Genomic DNA, 19,483 nt, shown 5'->3' with positions numbered 1-19,483 from the left:
CTATGAGACCGCCTTCCTAGGCCCCTCTTTTATAGTCTAAAAGGCAAGACAAAGGGAAGGAATTTAGCATGACTAAAGAAAAAAAGTGATGGGGAACGATCCCCCTTACCCCACCAGGAGTACCGGTCTGCTCTCATGACCCTCCTGCTGATCGGCGCGTTGGGCACGCTTGTCCTCCATGATACAATGGGATAGAGCGATTCCTGCAGGATCCAAAATCCAGATTCCTATCAGGCTGGCTGGGCTACTGCTGACCGTGCGCCTCCTGTGGGTCCAAATTCCCTCGGTCGGGTCCTGCTGGAGCTATCTGCGGCCATATGTAGGGAAACTACTTCCTACTTCCAGAACGCACGCTGCGTGCGTTCCAAATACCGGAAGTCTCGCGGCCGAGATCCGGATCTCGCTCGGCTCTCGAGATTTTGTCCCCCTGTGAAGCCTTTGTGAGGAGGAAGGCCCCATCCCACCTTAACACCGTCAGGAGGGACCGGCGTGCCAGACGCACCTCCCAGTGCGCCCGGGACTGCAGAGTAGCGGCAGCGCGGCAAAACCGGGACCCCAGCAGCCAGCACCAGACTTCCGCTGGCGGCTCCTAGAGGAGACTTACGCCGGAACAGGTAACCCCACTCCAGCAAAACTCAGGGGCCCTGCAGCCTAAAGCTTCCTTGCTCTCCACGAACCGTCCTCTGTCTAGGACTGGAAACGGGTGGTCTTGGGGCCATGCTCCTCCTTAGGAGCTCTCCACGAAAGTTCCCATTTCCTGTCCTGGATGGAGGCGGTCTCTCAAGGGTGCTGTCATGGGCGTAAGGGAAAAAAAATCAATTGATGGAATAACCTGGTCATTCAGTATGTTCAGGTATTTAGCTGACCTCATTCTTGGAGCATACTATTGCTGAACCTAGACCTGACCCACTGCAGCAACCCCAGTTCATAGCACTGCCCCCACAGGCTTGTACAGTAGGCACTAGGCATGATGGGTGCATTACTTAATCTGCCTCTCTTCTTACCCTGATGCGCTCATCACTTTGGAACAGGGTAAATCTGGACTCAGACCACATGACCTTCTTCCATTGCTCTAGAGTCCAATCTTTATGCTCCCTAGCAAATTGAAGCCTTTTTTTCTGGTTTGCCTCACTGATAGTGGTTTTCTTACAGCTACACAGCTGTTCAGTCTCAATCCTTTGAGTTCCCCTAGCATTGTGCGTCTGGAAATGCTCTTACTTTCATTATTAAACATAGCCCTCAGTTCATAGCCCTCAGATCTAGTGATCACCAGTCAGTGTGGTTTAATATAAGAACTGTGAAAGAGTCCCACCACACAAAAACAAAAGTTTTAGATTTTAGAAAAACAGACTTTTCAAAAATGAAATTAGTCATAAATGAGTCCTTATCAGACTGGAACGGATTACATGGAGTCCAGGAGAAATGGGACTACTTAAAAGGTGCATTATTGAAGGCAACAGAAAATTGCATTAGACTTGTCAGTAAAAGCAAAAAAAGGAAGAGACCACTGTGGTACTCGGCAGAAGTGGCCCAAATCATTAAAAATAAAAAGCTAGCATTTTGTAATTATAAAAAAAACCAGAGCAATGAAGATAAGGAAATCTACAAGATTAGGCATAAAGAGGCCAAGCAATTTATAAGAACTTCTAAAGCGCAGGCAGAAGAAAAACTAGCTCAGTCTATGAAAAAAGGGGATAAGACATTCTTCAGATATATAAATGAAAAAAGGAAATTAAAACAAGGAATAACTAAATTAAAAATAAAGGACGGAAGGTATGTAGAAGAGAATAAAGGGCTAGCCGACTGCCTTAATGAATACTTCTGTTCAGTTTTTACAAAAGAAAAAGAAGGAGAAGGACCTCCACTAGAAAGGATGACTATTAAATCGTTTGATGCATGTGTCTTTACAGAGGAAGATGTTCTAAGTTTGCTGTCTAAAGTGAAGACAAATAAGTCACAGGGGCCTGATGAGATACACCCAAAATTATTAAAAGAGCTTAGTGGTGAGCTGGCAAAACCGTTAACAGATTTATTTAACCAATCATTAGTAACAGGAGTCGTCCCGGAAGATTGGAAATTGGCAAATGTCGTGCCCATTCACAAGAAAGGTAGTAGGGAGGAATCGAGCAACTATAGACCAGTGAGTCTGACATCAATAGTAGGCAAATTAATGGAAACCCTATTAAAGGATAGGATTGTGGAACATCTAAAATCCCATGGATTGCAAGATGAAAAACAGCATGGGTTTACTTCAGGGAGATCATGTCAAACAAATCTTATAGATTTTTTTGACTGGGTGACTAAAATAATAGACGGTGGAGGTGCAGTAGACATCGCATATCTAGATTTTAGTAAGGCTTTTGACACTGTCCCACATAGAAGACTTATCAATAAACTGCAGTCATTGAGCATGGGCTCCCATATTGTTGAGTGGATTAGGCAGTGGCTGAGTGACAGACAACAGAGGGTTGTAGTCAATGGAGAACATTCAAAACAAGGTCATGTTACCAGTGGGATTCCACAGGGATCTGTACTGGGACCAATTTTGTTTAATATCTTCATAAGTGACATTGCAAAAGGCCTCGATGGTAAGGTTTGTCTTTTTGCTGATGACACAAAGATATGTAACAGGGTTGATGTTCCTGGAGGGAAACGCCAAATGGAAAAGGACTTAGGAAAACTAGAAGAATGGTCAGAACTCTGGCAACTGAAATTTAATGTGGATAAGTGCAAGATAATGCACCTGGGGCGTAAAAACCCAAGGGCAGAATATAGAATATTCGACACAGTCCTGACCTCAGTATCTGAGGAAAGGGATTTAGGAGTAATTATTTCAGAAGACTTAAAGGTGGGAAGACAATGTAATAAAGCAGCACGAAATGCAAGCAGAATGCTTGGATGTATAGGGAGAGGTATAAGCAGTAGAAAGAGTGAAGTGCTTATGCCGCTGTACAGATCACTAGTGAGACCTCACTTGGAGTATTGTGCGCAGTACTGGAGGCCATATCTCCAGAAGGATATAGATACTCTAGAGAGAGTTCAGAGAAGAGCTACTAAACTAGTACATGGATTGCAGGATAAAACTTACCAGGAAAGGTTAAAAGACCTTAATATGTATAGCTTGGAAGAAAGAAGAGACCGAGGGGATATGATAGAAACTTTTAAATACATAAAGGGAATCAACTCGGTAAAGGAGGAGAGCATATTTAAAAGAAGAAAAACTACCACAAGAGGACAGTTTTAAATTAGAGGGGCAAAGGTTTAAAAGTAATATAAGGAAGTATTACTTTACCGAGAGGGTAGTGGATGCATGGAATAGCCTTCCTGCAGAAGTGGTAGCTGCAAATACAGTGAAGGAGTTTAAGCATGCATGGGATAGGCATAAGGCCATCCTTCATATAAGATAGGGCCGGGGCTATTCATAGGATTCAGATATATTGGGCAGACTAGATGGGCCAAATGGTTCTTATCTGCCGACACATTCTATGTTTCTATGTTTCTACAGTTGTTTTTCTTTGATTTGATTTCAAACGTTTAAGTGATCGCCGATCACGATCATTCAGGATTATTTTCCCCCGCCAGATTTCTTCCTCGAATACGATGTGTCCCCACTATCCTTCCAGTTTTTAATAATGCATTGGACAGTTGTTAACCAATTTTAGTAGTTTCTGCTATCTCAGCTGTGTTCTCTGCTTGATTTGACCCTTCTCAAACAGACTAACATCTTTTCCAAAACCACGAGATGTGCCTTTCGACATGGTAGTTTAAGAAATGAGAAGCAGCTCATTGCACCAGTTGGGGTTAAATAACTTATTGCCAGCTGAAAGATAATCGCCCATGCAGTAATTATCCAATAGGAGGCTCATAACTATTTGCTTAGTTAAATCCAGGTGGATTTTTTATTTTTTTTGAACAGGCAGTGTATATAAACAGGGGCATTACACTACAGGGGAGAGCATTATACTACAGAGGCATGATATTACAATATCATGTATTATATATAGAGGGGCATGATATTACAAAGGGAGAGTATTAGGCTTTATTGGGCACAATATGGAGGGCACTACTACTAATGGATTGCTGTTGGGGGTACTATTACTATTAAGGGCAGTCTGAGTTATTGGGTGGGGAAACTGTTTAGTACTATTATTTTTACAATATAATATTTTTTGGGCATTAGGGAGCACAGCACAGTATTAGGGGTAGCAGCAGGATGACATTGTTGGGGCACCAGAAGGGAGATGATGTGAGGAATCTAAGATTTCTGTGTCAAACTCTGCAGAGACGAGATGTGGCTGGAAGAAGTTGCCATGACGGTCTGATCTCTGAATGGAGATGAGGAACAAGAACCTACGTAAGAGACCGCAATACGGTCGCCTGAATGAGCCATTACCCTGCATGTTTTGTAAAGCTGTATGTGATGCCCATCCAAATATGTCTTTAAAGGGGTTGTGCTGCAATTTGCATTGATGACCCATCCTCAGGAAAGGTCATCAATATGAGACCAGCCGGGCTTTGACACCAGGCACCCCTGCCGATCAGCTGTTAGACAAAACCGCGCTCCATGCGAGTGCTGCTTCCTGCACTGCATCTCGGAAGTGCAGACAAGTACTTGCTCCATTCACAGCTCCAGAGGAGATGATTCATATTGTAAAGACCAGGAGCACCGCCTCCTCGACTAACAGCTGATTGGCGTGGGTGCCAGGTGTCAAACTGTGTGCATCTGGACAAGAATAGGCATTTCTAGCGCGGGACACACACAGACTGCATTTTGCAGATCCACGATTTGCGAACAGCAATACGGATATTGTGTGCAGGAGGTCTAACAGTAGAGCTGGGAGGAGCGGTTGGATTGAGAATTTGGGGGGCACCATTTATATTTTTGCCTCAGGCAGCAGAAAGGCTGGAATTGGCCCCGATACTGAGGCTAGTCCATCCATACAAAAATCTCTGACAAGCACTTTTAACACTTGGTGTGTACACATGTGAAGCAATGTAGAAAAATACAAACCATACATATGAGATAATAAGAAAATTTACTTTTTACAAAATAAGACAGTAAAAAAAGGCAAGTAGGAATTGCGTATTTTAGAAAGCAATTTTGTACAAAAGCCTTATCTGCTTGTACTAACAGCAGTGAATGTGATAACAAAGCATCCGTTTTATTCGATATTTCACAAGTTAGCAAGGTTATAATGCCGTATGACACATTAATATAATAAATAAGTATTGACCACGGTGGCTGCTAAAATCTGCTGAATGATTGCTGTATATGCCATAGAAATTCCAGCTTTCTCAAGGCACTTTGGGTAATATATATATATATATTCTGATGCTTATTATCAGGAGAGTTAGAAGATTTACAAAAAGAAAAATAATTGTATATAAAATGTTATTTTGAATATGTGCTATTATAAGCATTGGTTAAGTACTCTAAGTGACTTGTGCACAGAAACAGTAATTTACAGACTCCCCTATCTTCTCCAGGGCTACATCTTTAAGGCTGCATATTAAGGTAAGAGTACTCTATGCCCCAGTAATCCAGCCTCAAAGGAGAATGTGGGCTCCTTCTTCTCAGGCAGTCCTCCAAGGTCCTACAAGTTATGTACACATGCCATCACTGAGCTTGCAGTGCCTGAGCCATATGAAGGCTTGATGGCTGCAAATGTGTTGCCTGCAAAGCCGCTTGCTGCATGTTTGGGTGCTGCATGATTGGCCAACCATCGGGGCTCTGGTGGTTCTGTAAAAGGCGGTAAAGTTGTTTGAGATGAGCGACAATGTTGTCTTTGATATCAGGAACAGAAATCTGCAAACGAACGCTTCCACTTTCAAAGGAGCGAGTGACCTCTCCAGAAAACATCTCAAGAATCATCCGGGCCACCACTGGAATAATCTATCATACAAAGAAGAAAAAAAATGCATGTAAATATATGTGAAAATGTACAGTACGTAAAATCACAACTAAGTCAAGAACATTCTTACTATTATTAGGAGCCTGAATTACTGTATTTTTCGCACTATAAGACGCACTTCCCCCAAAAAAAGTGTGTGTGTGAGAGGAATAGCACTGAGTGACGTAGTTAGTTACGCTGCCGCCTCCTGCCTGCTATGGAAGTTAGTAGTAAGTGCCGTACTAGAGCCTGGATGAATGAATTTACAGTTTAACATTGCCTATATGATTACTACAGTGAGCGGGGCCCGATGTAGTAGAATACAGTGACTGCACCGGGCCCCGCTGCCATTACAAAACAAGATTCCGACCCCCACCCCCTGTATTGGGGGTCATTCACTACACAGACACTTATTGGGGGGGGGGGGGGGGGGGGGGAGGGAATCTGTGGATGACACATAGCATCTTATGCTATGTGTCATCCACAGATCCCCCCCCCATAGCAGTGTCATGCCATCCCCAGATGCCCCCATAACAGTGCCATGCCATCCCCAGATGCCCCCATAACAGTGCCGTGCCATCCCCAGATGCCACCATAACAGTGCCGTGCCATCCCCAGATGCCACCATAACAGTGCCATCCCCAGATGCCACCATAACAGTGCCATCCCCAGATGCCACCATAACAGTGCCATCCCCAGATGCCACCATAACAGTGCCATCCCCAGATGCCACCATAACAGTGCCATCCCCAGATGCCACCATAACAGTGCGTCATCCACAGTCCACCATTAGTTCAAAACCCACCAAAAGCACACCTTTTAGTTCAAAATATTTTTTTTTTCTTATTTTCCTCCTCAAAAACCTAGGTGCGTCTTGTCTTATAGGGTGAAGAATACGGTACTTGTGCTATGTCACTTAAGACAAGTTCATTACTTTATAAAAAAAAACAACAACAACAAAAAACCACTACTGTATTTTCCTGCGTATAAGACTACTTTTATAACACATGAAAATCATCTCAAAAGTCGGGTGTCGTCTTATACGCCGGGTGTCGTCTTATCTGCCGGTATACGGCATGCTGAAGATTACTTCCTAGCCGGACTGGAGAAGCTGTCCTTCTCCAGCTTCAGGGACAGGCGCCCTCTAGCTGAGCCACCGTGCGCTGCAACCCGGCCAGCCGATCCTGAAGCAGCCCCCTCTCCCTGCTGCTGGTTTTCTCATGCCGGCAGTATCACATTGCGCACTACCGCTCAGATCGTCTTGAAGACAATGAGGGCTTGGCAAGCAGGAAGAGCTGACCCACCCAATCCAAGCAGGCTTTGTATGCAGTGTGCACAGAACATGGAACATAATAACTGCGCTTCTGCAAGACAATATGGAGTAACAGAAAAGATGGTTCGGGACTGGAAAGCAAATGAAAAAGCATTAAAGAGTATGCCAAGGGGTAAGTGTGCATTAAGAAGAGGCACCCCACATTGGCCAGAACTCGAAAACATGTAGCAGACATGGTGAATGAGCATCGCCAAAACTGTTATGTAGTGACACAAAATAAAATACGTTTGTTTGCACTTCAGTGGGCCAAATCTAACCCAGATCACAGCAACAGATTTAAGGCCACTATATCCTGGTCTACTAGATTCTTAGAAAGGCATAGTATGGTACTGAGGCAAAAGACGAAAATTGCACAACAATTACCTGCAGATCTTGATGCCATAGTAAATAGCATCGGAGGGGTAGTCTTATACGGCGAGTATAGCCCAAACCCTATATTTTAACTGAAAAAGTTGGGGTTCGTCTTAGACGGCGTAAAATACGGTAAGCCTTTTTCGCAGAAGAGGGAGTACCTTAGCGGGGGAAGGGTGTGGCTTAAGGTACACCATTGCATGCCAAAATTTTGGCAAACTCTGTTGGAAATCAAGCCAACATAACAAAGGTATGTTATGCACAAGCTATCATACACAGCTTCAGCCCTTGTAATAAATCTGGTGGTCAATTAGACTGCCTGACTAAAGGCCTGTTTATCAGGAACAAATGTTCATATGAACCCTTGTCGCACTAACTGGCCTGTGTAAAGGTGCCGCCGACCACCCGATGAGCATGTTCGTTAATCATCCCTAAACATTACTGATGCAGTACCCAAAATCATAGCTTTTGGGCAGATCTCCACAGTAGCAATTGCTTATCCTCATACAGAAGAAAAGATTGCTTCATATATAATCAGGCAGTTATTGGGAACAAACAGTCCATCCCGAACAATTGCCTTGTCAGTTGGCACATGTAAAGGGGCACTAACTATTAGTCAGGCTTAGCAATTATGCTCCATTGTGTTCAATAGGAAAAAAAAAAACAAATACTGTACTGTTTGCAAAGTACTGAAATACTAAACAATCGTTATTGGGAATAGTTTGTATGTTACAGTCTGACTGCAACATTTATGATTATTACTATAATTTAATTAGCATTTTTTGTGTCAGTCATATATAATTCATCTGTTCACACTGTTTGATAATGTTTCACTGGGAAACTGACCCGCTCACGTGAAATTTCATCAAACATGATTTACATAACAAGAAAACCCCTTTAAGCCAAAATATGCCATTTAAAAAAAAAATTAATGGGTCAAATTTTGGATATTTCAGTACAGTTGCATATAGGTTGCTTTTAAATAACGTACGAAAAACGTAGCATACCAACAAAAGCCATCAAAAGTCAAGATAAAGTGCTGAAACTGTTTATTTCAGGTCCGGTCTCAATTATTCCAATGTTGTGGAATAATAAGTATAGCATAGAACTTTGTTCAGCAGAATGCCTCTCACCTGAACAATGATAAGTTTGCGCTCCTTTGGTTTACCGTCAGGCCACTCCTCTCCAAAACACAAGTAGATTTCAAATGGTGGATGCTTAACCCCGCCTCCTTTCTGATGTGTAATGAGTTCTGTTGATTAAAATTCAAAAACAAAAATTAGAATGCCTGGCGGAAAGGTCAGCCATTTTGCAGGGATAAATATAGTCTCTTGCCTACAAGTCACACAGGGATCTGTCAGCAGATTTGTACCTATGAAACTGCCTGGCCCAGTCAACCAAAGTGTATTGCTCCTAGATGCCCATTTGCATATAATAAAATATTTTTCACAGCACTGCGGGCACATATGAACATGGGACTAACACAGATGCCTTCAGCTGCCAAGTGCACATGCAACAGGTCAGCCAGTTTCATAAGTACAAATCTGCTGACAGATGCCCTTTAACCCCTTAAGGACCGAGGACGTACCGGTACGCCCTATTTCCCGAGTCCTTAAGGACCGAGGACGTACCGGTACGTCCTGACTTAAAATCTGAATTCCGGCGCCGCGGGGGTTAATCGAAACGGGATTTCGGCTGAAATCATTCAGCCGGCATCCCGTAACAACGCAGGGGGGGGGTCATTGGACCCCCCCGTATCGGCGATCGCAGAAAACCGCAGGTCAATTCAGACCTGCGGTTTTCTGCGTTTCCGGTCCATTCGGGTGTCCTGTGACCCGATGAACCGGAAAAAGACTGCGATCGGTGGCGTAATTTTACACCACCAATCGCAGTCCGAGGATTTGCAGAGGCGGAGCTGGCCCTGGTGCTGAACGCCGCTGTCCAGGGTGCTGATTGGTGCAGGGGAGAGAGGCGCGAGATTCAAACTTCCTGCGCTCCTCTCTCCCCTCCTCTTCCTGTCCAGCACCCTGACCGTGCAGCATCGTCCAGCACCAGCTCCTGTGTCCCCCTAAATCGGCATCCATCACCCTCCTGCACCCATCGCCACCCAGGTAGGTTAGGGTCAGTGAGGGAGAGGCACCTTTAGGCAGGGATAGAAGGGAAAAGTTAAAAAAAAAAAAAAAAAAAAAAAAAGCACATTTATTCCAAACTTTTTTTTTTCAACTTTCAGACCCCAGACCCCCCCTGCCACTTGCCCCCCCCGCATCCCCCCCCCGCATTTGGTTTCCCGGCCCACCAAATAAGTTCACCGGAGCCCCCTGCCGATGAACTTAGCTGGTGTCCCCCAGTGGACTTTGAGCCTGAGATTCCGGATTTCGCTGGCAATCCTGGAATCCAGATTCCCACAGTGGGGTTTACTGAAATAGACTTTTTTAGTTTTTTTTTCAGTAACCCACTGGTGAATTTGATGGTGGAGCAGACGAATCTGTACGCCCAACAGTTCGTCGCTCAAAACCCAGGCTCAGTTTTGGCTAGACCCGGTGGCTGGACGCCGGTCAGTGCAGCCGAAATGAGGACATTTTGGGGCCTCGTGCTGCATATGGGTCTAGTCCAAAAACCCAGTGTCAGGCAATACTGGAGTGGGGACGTCCTGTACCAGACCCCACTGTACAGTATGGTCATGATACGTCACCGGTTTGAGGCCATCCGGAAATGTCTGCATTATTCCGATAATGCAGCATGTCCACCCCGAGGTGATCCTGCCTATGACCGGCTGTACAAGATACGGCCGGTCATCGATCACTTTGGGGCCACATTTCAGCAGGCCTACGTACCTGGAAGGGAGGTCGCGGTTGATGAGTCTCTCGTTGCGTTCAAGGGGAGACTCAGTTTCCGCCAATACATTCCCACAAAGCGGGCGAGGTATGGCGTGAAGCTATACAAAATTTGTGAGAGTACCTCAGGGTACACTTACAAATTTCGTGTGTACGAGGGGCGAGATTCCCGGATTCAACCACCAGAATGTCCCCCCACTCTGGGTGTTACCGGGAAACTCGTGTGGGACCTTATGTACCCACTGCTGGATAAGGGTTACCACTTGTACGTGGACAACTTTTATACCAGCATTCCCTTGTTCAGGTCCCTTGCCGCCAGATCCACGTTCGCTTGTGGGACCGTGCGGAAAAATCAACGCGGCCTCCCTGCCTACCCCCTCCAGGTACCTATCCCCAGGGGTGAGACCCGTGCACTTACCAGTGGAAACCTGTTGCTGGTCAGGTATAAGGACAAGAGGGATGTCCTTATGCTGTCCACAATCCACGGTAACAGCACCACCCCAGTCCCTGTGCGAGGTACCGCGGCAACGGTCCTCAAGCCCGATTGTATCGTCGACTACAATCGGTATATGGGAGGAGTTGATCTCTCTGATCAAGTCCTCACGCCATATAACGCCATGCGCAAAACCCGGGCATGGTACAAAAAAGTTGCGGTCTACATGGTGCAGGTTGCCATGTACAACTCTTTTGTACTATCCCGAAGCGCTGGCAGCACAGGGACATTCCTCCAATTCTATGAGGCAGTCCTCAAAGACCTGATCTTTTCGGACCGGGAAAGAGCAGGCCGGAGTACCTCGGGAACTGGAGGCGCCCGGATCGTCCCTGGCCAACACTTTCCAGGTGTGGTCCCCCATACTGGAAAGAAGGGACGAACCCAAAAAAAGTGCAGAGTGTGTCACAAGAGGGGGATACGGAAGGACACCACAACTCAATGTGACACGTGCCCCGATCATCCGGGCCTCTGCATTATCGATTGCTTCAGGGAGTATCACACTTCCATGGAGTACTAAATTTTTATAATCCCCAACAGTTCACTAGAGAACATAAAACACTATGGCTCTCAGACTTTGGAGACACGAAAACAATTTTTCTTTCCCCAAAAAATATTAGTTTTAGTGCAGGCATCCTCAAACTGCGGCCCTCCAGATGTTGTAAAACTATAACTCCCAGCATGCCCAGACAACCTACAGCCATCATCAGGGCATGGTGGGAATTGTAGTTTTACAACATCTGGAGGGCCGCAGTTTTAGGATGCCTGCTTAGTGTCTCCAAAGTCTGAGAGCCATACATATTGGGCATCGTCGCGTGCGTAAAAGTCGTCGCTATAAAAATAACTTTTTACCAAACGCCTCGGATGAACGGTGTTAAAAATATAAAATAAAAACGGTGCCAAAACACCTATTTTTGGGCAAAATTTAAATTTAAATCCATTTTGCCGGTAATAAAGCAAGGGTTAACAGCCAAACAAAACTAAACATTTATTGCCCCAATTATGTAGTTTGCAGAAACACCCCATATGTGGTCGTAAATGGCTATATAGCCGCACGGCAGGGCATAGAACGAAGGGAACTCCATACGGTTTCTGGAAGGCAGATTTTGATGGACATTTTTTTTTTTTACACCATGTCCCATTAGAAGCCCCCCCTGATGTAGCCTAGACTAGAAACTCCAAAAAAGTGACCCCATCTAAGAAACTACACCCCTCAAGGTATTCAAAAATTACTTTACAAACTATGTTAACCCTTTAGGTGTTCCACAAAACTAAATAGCGAATGTAGAAACAATTTTAGAATTAAATTTTTTTGTTACATTGCCTCAAAAAAGAGTAATATAGAGCAACCAAAAATCTAATTTACCCCAAAAATTGTCCCAAAACAACAACCACCTTATCCCGTAGTTTCCTAGATGGGGTCACTTTTATGGAGTTTCTACTCTAGGGGTGCATCAGGGGGCTTGAAAGGGTACATGGTGTAAATAAACCAGTCCAGCAAAATCTGCCTTCCAAAAACCGTATGGCGTTCCCCTTCTTCTATGTCCTGCCGTTTAGCCAAACAGTAGTTTACGACCACATTTGGGGTGTTTTTGCAAACTACAGAATCAGGGCAACCCATTTTGAGTTTTGTTTGGCAGTTAACCCTTGTTTTACTCCTGGAAAAAACTGATTATATTGGAAAATTTTCCAAAAAATAGAAATTTCTAAATTGTTTCTCCATCTGCCATTAACTCTTGTGGAACACCTAAAGGGTTAACAAAGTTTGTAAACCCAGTTTTGAATACCTTGAGGGGTGTACTTTCTTAGATGGAGTCACTTTTTTGAAATTTCTATTCTAGGGGTGCAACAGGGGGCTTCAAATGGGACATGGTATAAACAAAACCAGTCCTGCAAAATCTGCCTTCCAAAACCCATATGGTGTTCCCCTCCTTCTATGTGCTACCGTTCGGCCAAATAGTAGTTTACGACCACATATGGGGTGTTTCTGTAAACTACAGAATCAGGGCAACCCATTTTGAGTGTTGTTTGGCAGTTAACCCTTGTTTTACTCCTGGAAAAAATTGATTATATTGGAAAATTTTCCAAAAAATAGAAATTTCAAAATTGTTTCTCCATCTGCCATTAACTCTTGTGGAACACCTAAAGGGTTAACAAAGTTTGTAAACCCAGTTTTGAATACCTTGAGGGGTGTACTTTCTTAGATGGAGTCACTTTTTTGAAATTTCTATTCTAGGGGTGCAACAGGGGGCTTCAAATGGGACATGGTATAAACAAAACCAGTCCTGCAAAATCTGCCTTCCAAAACCCATATGGTGTTCCCCTCCTTCTATGTGCTACCGTTCGGCCAAACAGTAGTTTACAACCACATATGGGGTGTTTCTGCAAACTACAGAATCAGGGCAACCCATTTTGAGTGTTGTTTGGCAGTTAACCCTTGTTTTACTCCTGGAAAAAATTGATTATATTGGAAAATTTTCCAAAAAATAGAAATTTCAAAATTGTTTCTCCATCTGCCATCAACTCTTGTGGAAGACCTAAAGGGTTAATGAAGTTTGAAAAAACAGTTTTGAATACCTTGAGGGGTGTAGTTTCTAGAATGGGGTCATTTTTGGGAGGTTTCTATTATCTAAGCCTCACAATATGACTGCAAACCTGAACTGGTCCATAAAAAGTGGGATTTTGAAGATTTCTCAAAAATTTCAAAATTTGCTTCTAAACTTCTAAGCCTTGTAACATCCCCAAAAAATAAAATATCATTCCCAAAATGCTACAAACATGAAGTAGACATATGGGGAATGTAAAGTCATCACAATTTTTGGGGGTATTACTATGTATTACAGAAGTAGAGAAACTGAAACTTTGAAATTTGCTAATTTTTCAAAATTTTTGGTAAAAAATGTATTTTTTTATGCAAAAAAATTAACTTTTTTGACCCAATTTTAGCAGTGTCATGAAGTACAATATGTGACGAAAAAACAATCTCAGAACGGCCTGGGTAAGTCGAAGCGTTTTAAAGTTATGAGCACTTAAAGTGACACTGGTCAGATTTGCAAAAAATGGCCTGGTCCTTAAGGTGAAAATGAGCCTGGTCCTTAAGGGGTTAAGGAATAATTAGCAAACAAAGTAAAATAGTGTTGCTTACCACTTAAAAATGTCTCCAGGCAGAAAAGCTGCACTCTCTTCTGCCTTTCAATCAAATTCGGAATGTTTGGAGAAGGAGAACAAGGTCCCGTCCAGTATACCTTGCACTGGCACAGCCTTACGGCATAGATGGCATGTCCACTCACTTCTAAGATGAGGCCTCTGTCCATGACATCTAGAAGGCGGCTGGTATACAGCTTCTGCCTCTCATTTACTATTTGCTCTGGACCAGGGAATCGAACCTGTTCAAGGCTTATGGGACCAAAGAGCTCTTCCTGATTGGGCATAGGACCCAGATCTCCATAGAATAATCGGCAACCTTGGGGGTTACTGACAGTCATTGTCTGGCCCATCTCTTTCCCTCTGTACAAAAACTGGATTTCTAAATCAGTCACTGTAAAATATAAGAATGTAATGTAGATTAGAATGGTACCATGATCCATCAATGATGGCTTAAAACACGTATTAAAAACACACACCACAAGGGAAGGTGTACTTACTTGGCAGAGAACTAATCCACAACTCAGGAGTGTTGAAAAACTCAACTGCTCCTGGGGTCTGTGGGACTTCCATATCTTGTGGCTCAGATTTCGGCCAATTTGGCTCTGGAGTGCAACTTCCAATGCTGGCAGGGGCCATCGGAGAATCTGGAAAAGCAAAATTTTACCATTTACATACATGGTACCCATTGCATCTACTGAAGGGCAATGCTAATCCAACGTTTTAAATTAATAAAGTTATTTGGTCAGCCACTTTTCACAAGTGTACATCCAGCATCCATATAAGTGACTACATAGAACCTACAGCACACTTCTAGTCAGAGCATATAAGAGACAATATGAGGTCTGCAGAACCCCTACTGTACACAGTTCAGGAAAGTCCAATTACATGCTGGTCTTCTTGTACCAAGAAACTGTTAAAAACAGCAACAACAAAAACAGTATACAAATGAATGTTTCCTACTCCCAATGTGCAGTTTCGGTAGCAAATACATTTACTAGTGTTCTCGGAAAGCAAATACAGGTCAAATATTTGTAATGCGATTCTTAAACCTTGACAGACAGGCTGGACAACATTGCACTAAACCTTTATGAACCCAGCAACAAAAGGTTTAGTGCATTACAAAACCATATATATATTATTCAACTGAAAGTAAAAACCTGAGTAGTTGAGGAGATCAACAACATGGGTGAAAATAATATGTGGTGCTCTATTGTTTCACACTTAAGAGATGTTCCAGGCTCCAAAAACTGATGCACTAACTTCAGGATGTCATCAATTATAAATCGGTAGGGGTTCAACAACCTTCCCCAACAATCTGATGTCAAGGACTTATCTTGATGATAGGTCATCAATATGTGGTGCATGGAAAATCCCTTTAAAGTAGCAGACATACCCAGAGTATAACCATTCTGGGGCATCTTTTAGTTTACCAGACCAAGAGCTGCCTTGGTATGAAGAGTGACTCTTCCTAGTGGCCATATGACAAAAATAAGTCTGAAAGTAATGAAGTATCCTGTAGAGTTTCAAGACTTTGATAACTGCTCTTATGAACTTTTCCAGTCACATTAAGGGGTGGGGGGCATGAAATTCAGCCAACAGCTTATTTTCTGAACTTCACCAGACATGCTTGGTTTGATCAGGAGTGCATGTGTGCGAGAGGGCAATTGCACCCAACCATTCTTCCTTCTTTCACTGACATCTGCCGTTAGTGGACAGTCAGTACATGCCAATGCAGGAGCAGACTGACTATTCGGGCACTCGGGCATGGACCGAGGGTCTGCGGCCACTAGGGGGCCCCACAAGGGCAGTCTTCTGCACTCACATGTAATAGAGCTCTGACGGGGCCCGGCATGAAATACAGTGACCATGCCGGGCCCTGTCAGAGCACTCCTCAAACATGTATAATATGAGGCAAGGAAGGGGGAAGTGTTGGCGCAGAGGCGGGGGGGGGGGGGGGGGGAGGGGAAATCACACACCAGGCAGTTCTTGTCACTGCCCAGCTGTTTCCATAGTGAAGTGCTCCTTTCCCTGCTTTACTGTTCTTCTGAGCGCTCCCCTTGCTGGCTGTGGGAGGAGTGCTGAAGGCCCGGGAATCGTCCTCCAGCACAGCAGCAGTGCGATGTGAGTGTGGGAGCGCATCATCAGGAAAAAAGGTAAGCATCAGTTTTTTTTTTAATAAAGCTGTAGACTGGGGGCAACAACTCCTGTGAGGGGGCACATATCTGGCATAACTACTGTGAGTGGGCACATAATCTGGCATATCTACTGTGAGGGGGCACATATGTTGGCATATCTACTGTGAGGGGGCACATAATCTGGGGGCTGGCTCAGAGGCATAATGGGGGCTGGCTGAGAGGCATGGGGCTCTCATCTGAGGTTTTATTTACATTGGGGGTCTGGGGGGGGGGGGGCAGCAGTCGAACACCCACTTAGCCCTGTAGGTAGGAGATAACTTCTTAAGAGAATTTTATTAATATATGATTGGTTTTTAATATTGTTATATTTTTTTTCCTTAAATTCTGTAACAGGTATACAGTGTCTTTAGGCAAAAAACTGTTATGGGGTTAAGCAGTCTTCCGATTGTTAAACTGCCTCACAGATTAATTTACTGTAACATAACTTTTTGTGCTCTTTTGCTCTTGTTAGTATGCAACACTTACTGTATTTGCAAATATTTGTCCTGCAAACAATACCTATGAAAACCCCAATAGTTCTTAAAGACTAAACCTATGATTGTAAGGGTGGTTAAAAAAGAAATGGATGTTTACCGTGAATAGTTAATCCATTGAATGGCTCTTGGATTGGAACATGAAGTTGAGACTGGTTTATATCTTCTTCATCATATTCATCATCATCCCATGGTGAGGATCCAGTTGAACCTGTTTGAGAGCAAAACAGATGTCAGAGAAGACATATCATTTTTCCCTGATCAATGCTAGATGTGCACTGCCAACTTCTGGCACCATGAAGCCCTAAAACATCTAGCATCAACTGTAACCATAGCTTGCAGGCTGTTCGGCAGAGAAAAGCCTGCCGGAGTTCACCGGATCCAGCATTGCTGGATACTGCCATTCACCGCCAGACCCCATAGACTATACTGGGATCCAGACCCAACTATAACCGGGATCTGGATTCGGCCAGGGCAAAAAAAAAAAAAAAAAAAAATTTACATATACATACATACATATATATATATATATATATATATATATATATATATATATATATATATATATATATATATATATATATATATTTCTTTTCTTTTTTTTTTTGGTCCGGCCTATATACAGACGTGGGCAAAATTGTTGGTACCCTTTGGTCAATGAAAGAAAAAGTCACAATGGTCAAAGAAATAACTTTAATCTGACAAAAGTAATAATAAATTAAAATTCTATAAATGTTAACCAATGAAAGTCAGACATTGTTTTTCAACCATGCTTCAACAGAATTATGTAAAAAAATAAACTCATGAAACAGGCATGGACAAAAATGATGGTACCCCTAACTTAATATTTTGTTGCGCAACCTTTTGAGGCAATCACTGCAATCAAACGCTTCCTGTAACTGTCAATGAGACATCTGCACCTCTCAGCAGGTATTTTGGCCCACTCCTCATGAGCAAACTGCTCCAGTTGTGTCCGGTTTGAAGGGTGCCTTTTCCAGACTGCATGTTTCAGCTCCTTCCAAAGATGCTCAATAGGATTGAGGTCAGGGCTCATAGAAGGCCACTTTAGAATAGTCCAATTTTTTCCTCTTAGCCATTCTTGGGTGTTTTTAGCGGTGTGTTTTGGGTCATTGTCCTGTTGCAAGACCCATGACCTGCGACTGAGACCAAGCTTTCTGACACTGGCTAGTACATTTCTCTCTAGAATTCCTTGATAGTCTTGAGATTTCATTGTACCCTGCACAGATTCAAGACACCCTGTGCCAGACGCAGCAAAGCAGCCCCAGAACATAACAGAGCCTCCTCCATGTTTCACAGTAGGGACAGTGTTCTTTTCTTGATATGCTTCATTTTTTCGTCTGTGAACATACAGCTGATGTGCCTTGGCAAAAACTTCGATTTTTGTCTCATCTGTCCACAGGACATTCTCCCAGAAGCTTTGTGGCTTGTCAACATGTAGTTTGGCATATTCCAGTCTTGCTTTTTTATGATTCGTTTTCAACAATGGTGTCCTCCTTGGTCGTCTCCCATGTAGTCCACTTTGGCTCAAACAACGACGGATGGTGCGATCTGACACTGATGTTCCTTGAGCATGAAGTTCACCTTGAATCTCTTTAGAAGTCTTTCTAGGCTCTTTTGTTACCATTCGGATTATCCGTCTCTTAGATTTGTCATCAATTTTCCTCCTGCGGCCACGTCCAGGGAGGTTGGCTACAGTCCCATGGATCTTAAACTTATGAATAATATGTGCAACTGTACTCACAGGAACATCTAGTTGCTTGGAGATGGTCTTATAGCCTTTACCTTTAACATGCTTGTCTATAATTTTCTTTCTGATCTCTTGAGACAGCTCTTTCCTTTGCTTCCTCTGGTCCATGTCGAGTGTGGTACACACCATATCACCAAACAACACAGTGATTACCTGGAGCCATATATATAGGCCCAATGGCTGATTACAAGGTTGTAGACACCTGTGATGCTAATTAGTGGACACACCTTGAATTAACATGTCCCTTTGGTCACATTATGTTCTGTGTTTTCTAGGGGTACCATCATTTTTGTCCATGCCTGTTTCATGAGTTTATTTTTTTACATAATTCTGTTGAAGCATGGTTGAAAAACAATGTCTGACTTTCATTGGTTAACATTTATAGAATTTTAATTTATTATTACTTTTGTCAGATTAAAGTTATTTCTGTGACCATTGTGACTTTTTCTTTCATTGACCAAAGGGTACCAACAATTTTGTCCACGTCTGTATGTAGTAAGAGGGCTGATTTACTTTTTAAAGCACCAGGCAGTTACTGACCTAGTATAACTGCACCGCTTACATACAGAAAACATCTCTACGTTAATTTGCTCTGTTACAATCTTCTAAAGGGAGATTGTATATACACCAGCTTTTCCGTTGTCATGAAAATCTGGTACCATATCACACTTTTCTACACAAGCAAAGAAATAAAAAATTATATATACACCATAGAATACATAAAATTCCCTTACCTGGGTTTATTATGGATCCTTGAGATTGAGGTATATCACAGACCTCATAAATTTTTATTGGATTCATAGGAACTTCTTTGGTGCCATCATACATGAGTTTGAACTCCCGACTCTTGTTGAGTGCACAGCGCAGCTGGGCCTTCCACTTGGCTGGATCAGGATCATCTGCGCCTTCATGATATTTGCCGGTCTCCACAGCCCATGCCTGTATAAAAAAAAAAAAGAAAGAAAGTGTGACTATAATTTCTTCTGCTATATCCATTATAT

At 43.2% G+C, this 19,483-nt stretch overlaps 1 protein-coding gene across 2 annotated transcripts in view; it reads right to left on the bottom strand.

Moving 5' to 3' along the window:
• Positions 1 to 5,025: 5,025 nt before the first annotated feature.
• Positions 5,026 to 19,483, bottom strand: part of IRF6 (interferon regulatory factor 6) — a 29,498-nt gene continuing 15,040 nt past the window's right edge. For both annotated transcript variants that reach the window (XM_044286205.1, XM_044286206.1), the window contains exons 3-8: positions 19,217 to 19,421; positions 16,815 to 16,925; positions 14,544 to 14,690; positions 14,045 to 14,437; positions 8,709 to 8,827; positions 5,026 to 5,893 (exon numbers count right to left, since the gene is read on the bottom strand). In XM_044286205.1, the coding sequence (XP_044142140.1) occupies positions 5,618 to 5,893; positions 8,709 to 8,827; positions 14,045 to 14,437; positions 14,544 to 14,690; positions 16,815 to 16,925; positions 19,217 to 19,421 (1,251 nt within the window). In that variant the 3' untranslated portion in view covers positions 5,026 to 5,617. The remainder of the gene's footprint in view (positions 5,894 to 8,708; positions 8,828 to 14,044; positions 14,438 to 14,543; positions 14,691 to 16,814; positions 16,926 to 19,216; positions 19,422 to 19,483) is intronic.

The sequence above is a fragment of the Bufo gargarizans genome, chromosome 3 (genome assembly GCF_014858855.1).
Source record: "Bufo gargarizans isolate SCDJY-AF-19 chromosome 3, ASM1485885v1, whole genome shotgun sequence".
Classification (NCBI taxonomy): domain Eukaryota; kingdom Metazoa; phylum Chordata; class Amphibia; order Anura; family Bufonidae; genus Bufo; species Bufo gargarizans.
The sequence above is the reverse complement of the archived record's forward strand: the minus strand, read 5'-3'. Positions and strand labels throughout refer to the sequence as shown.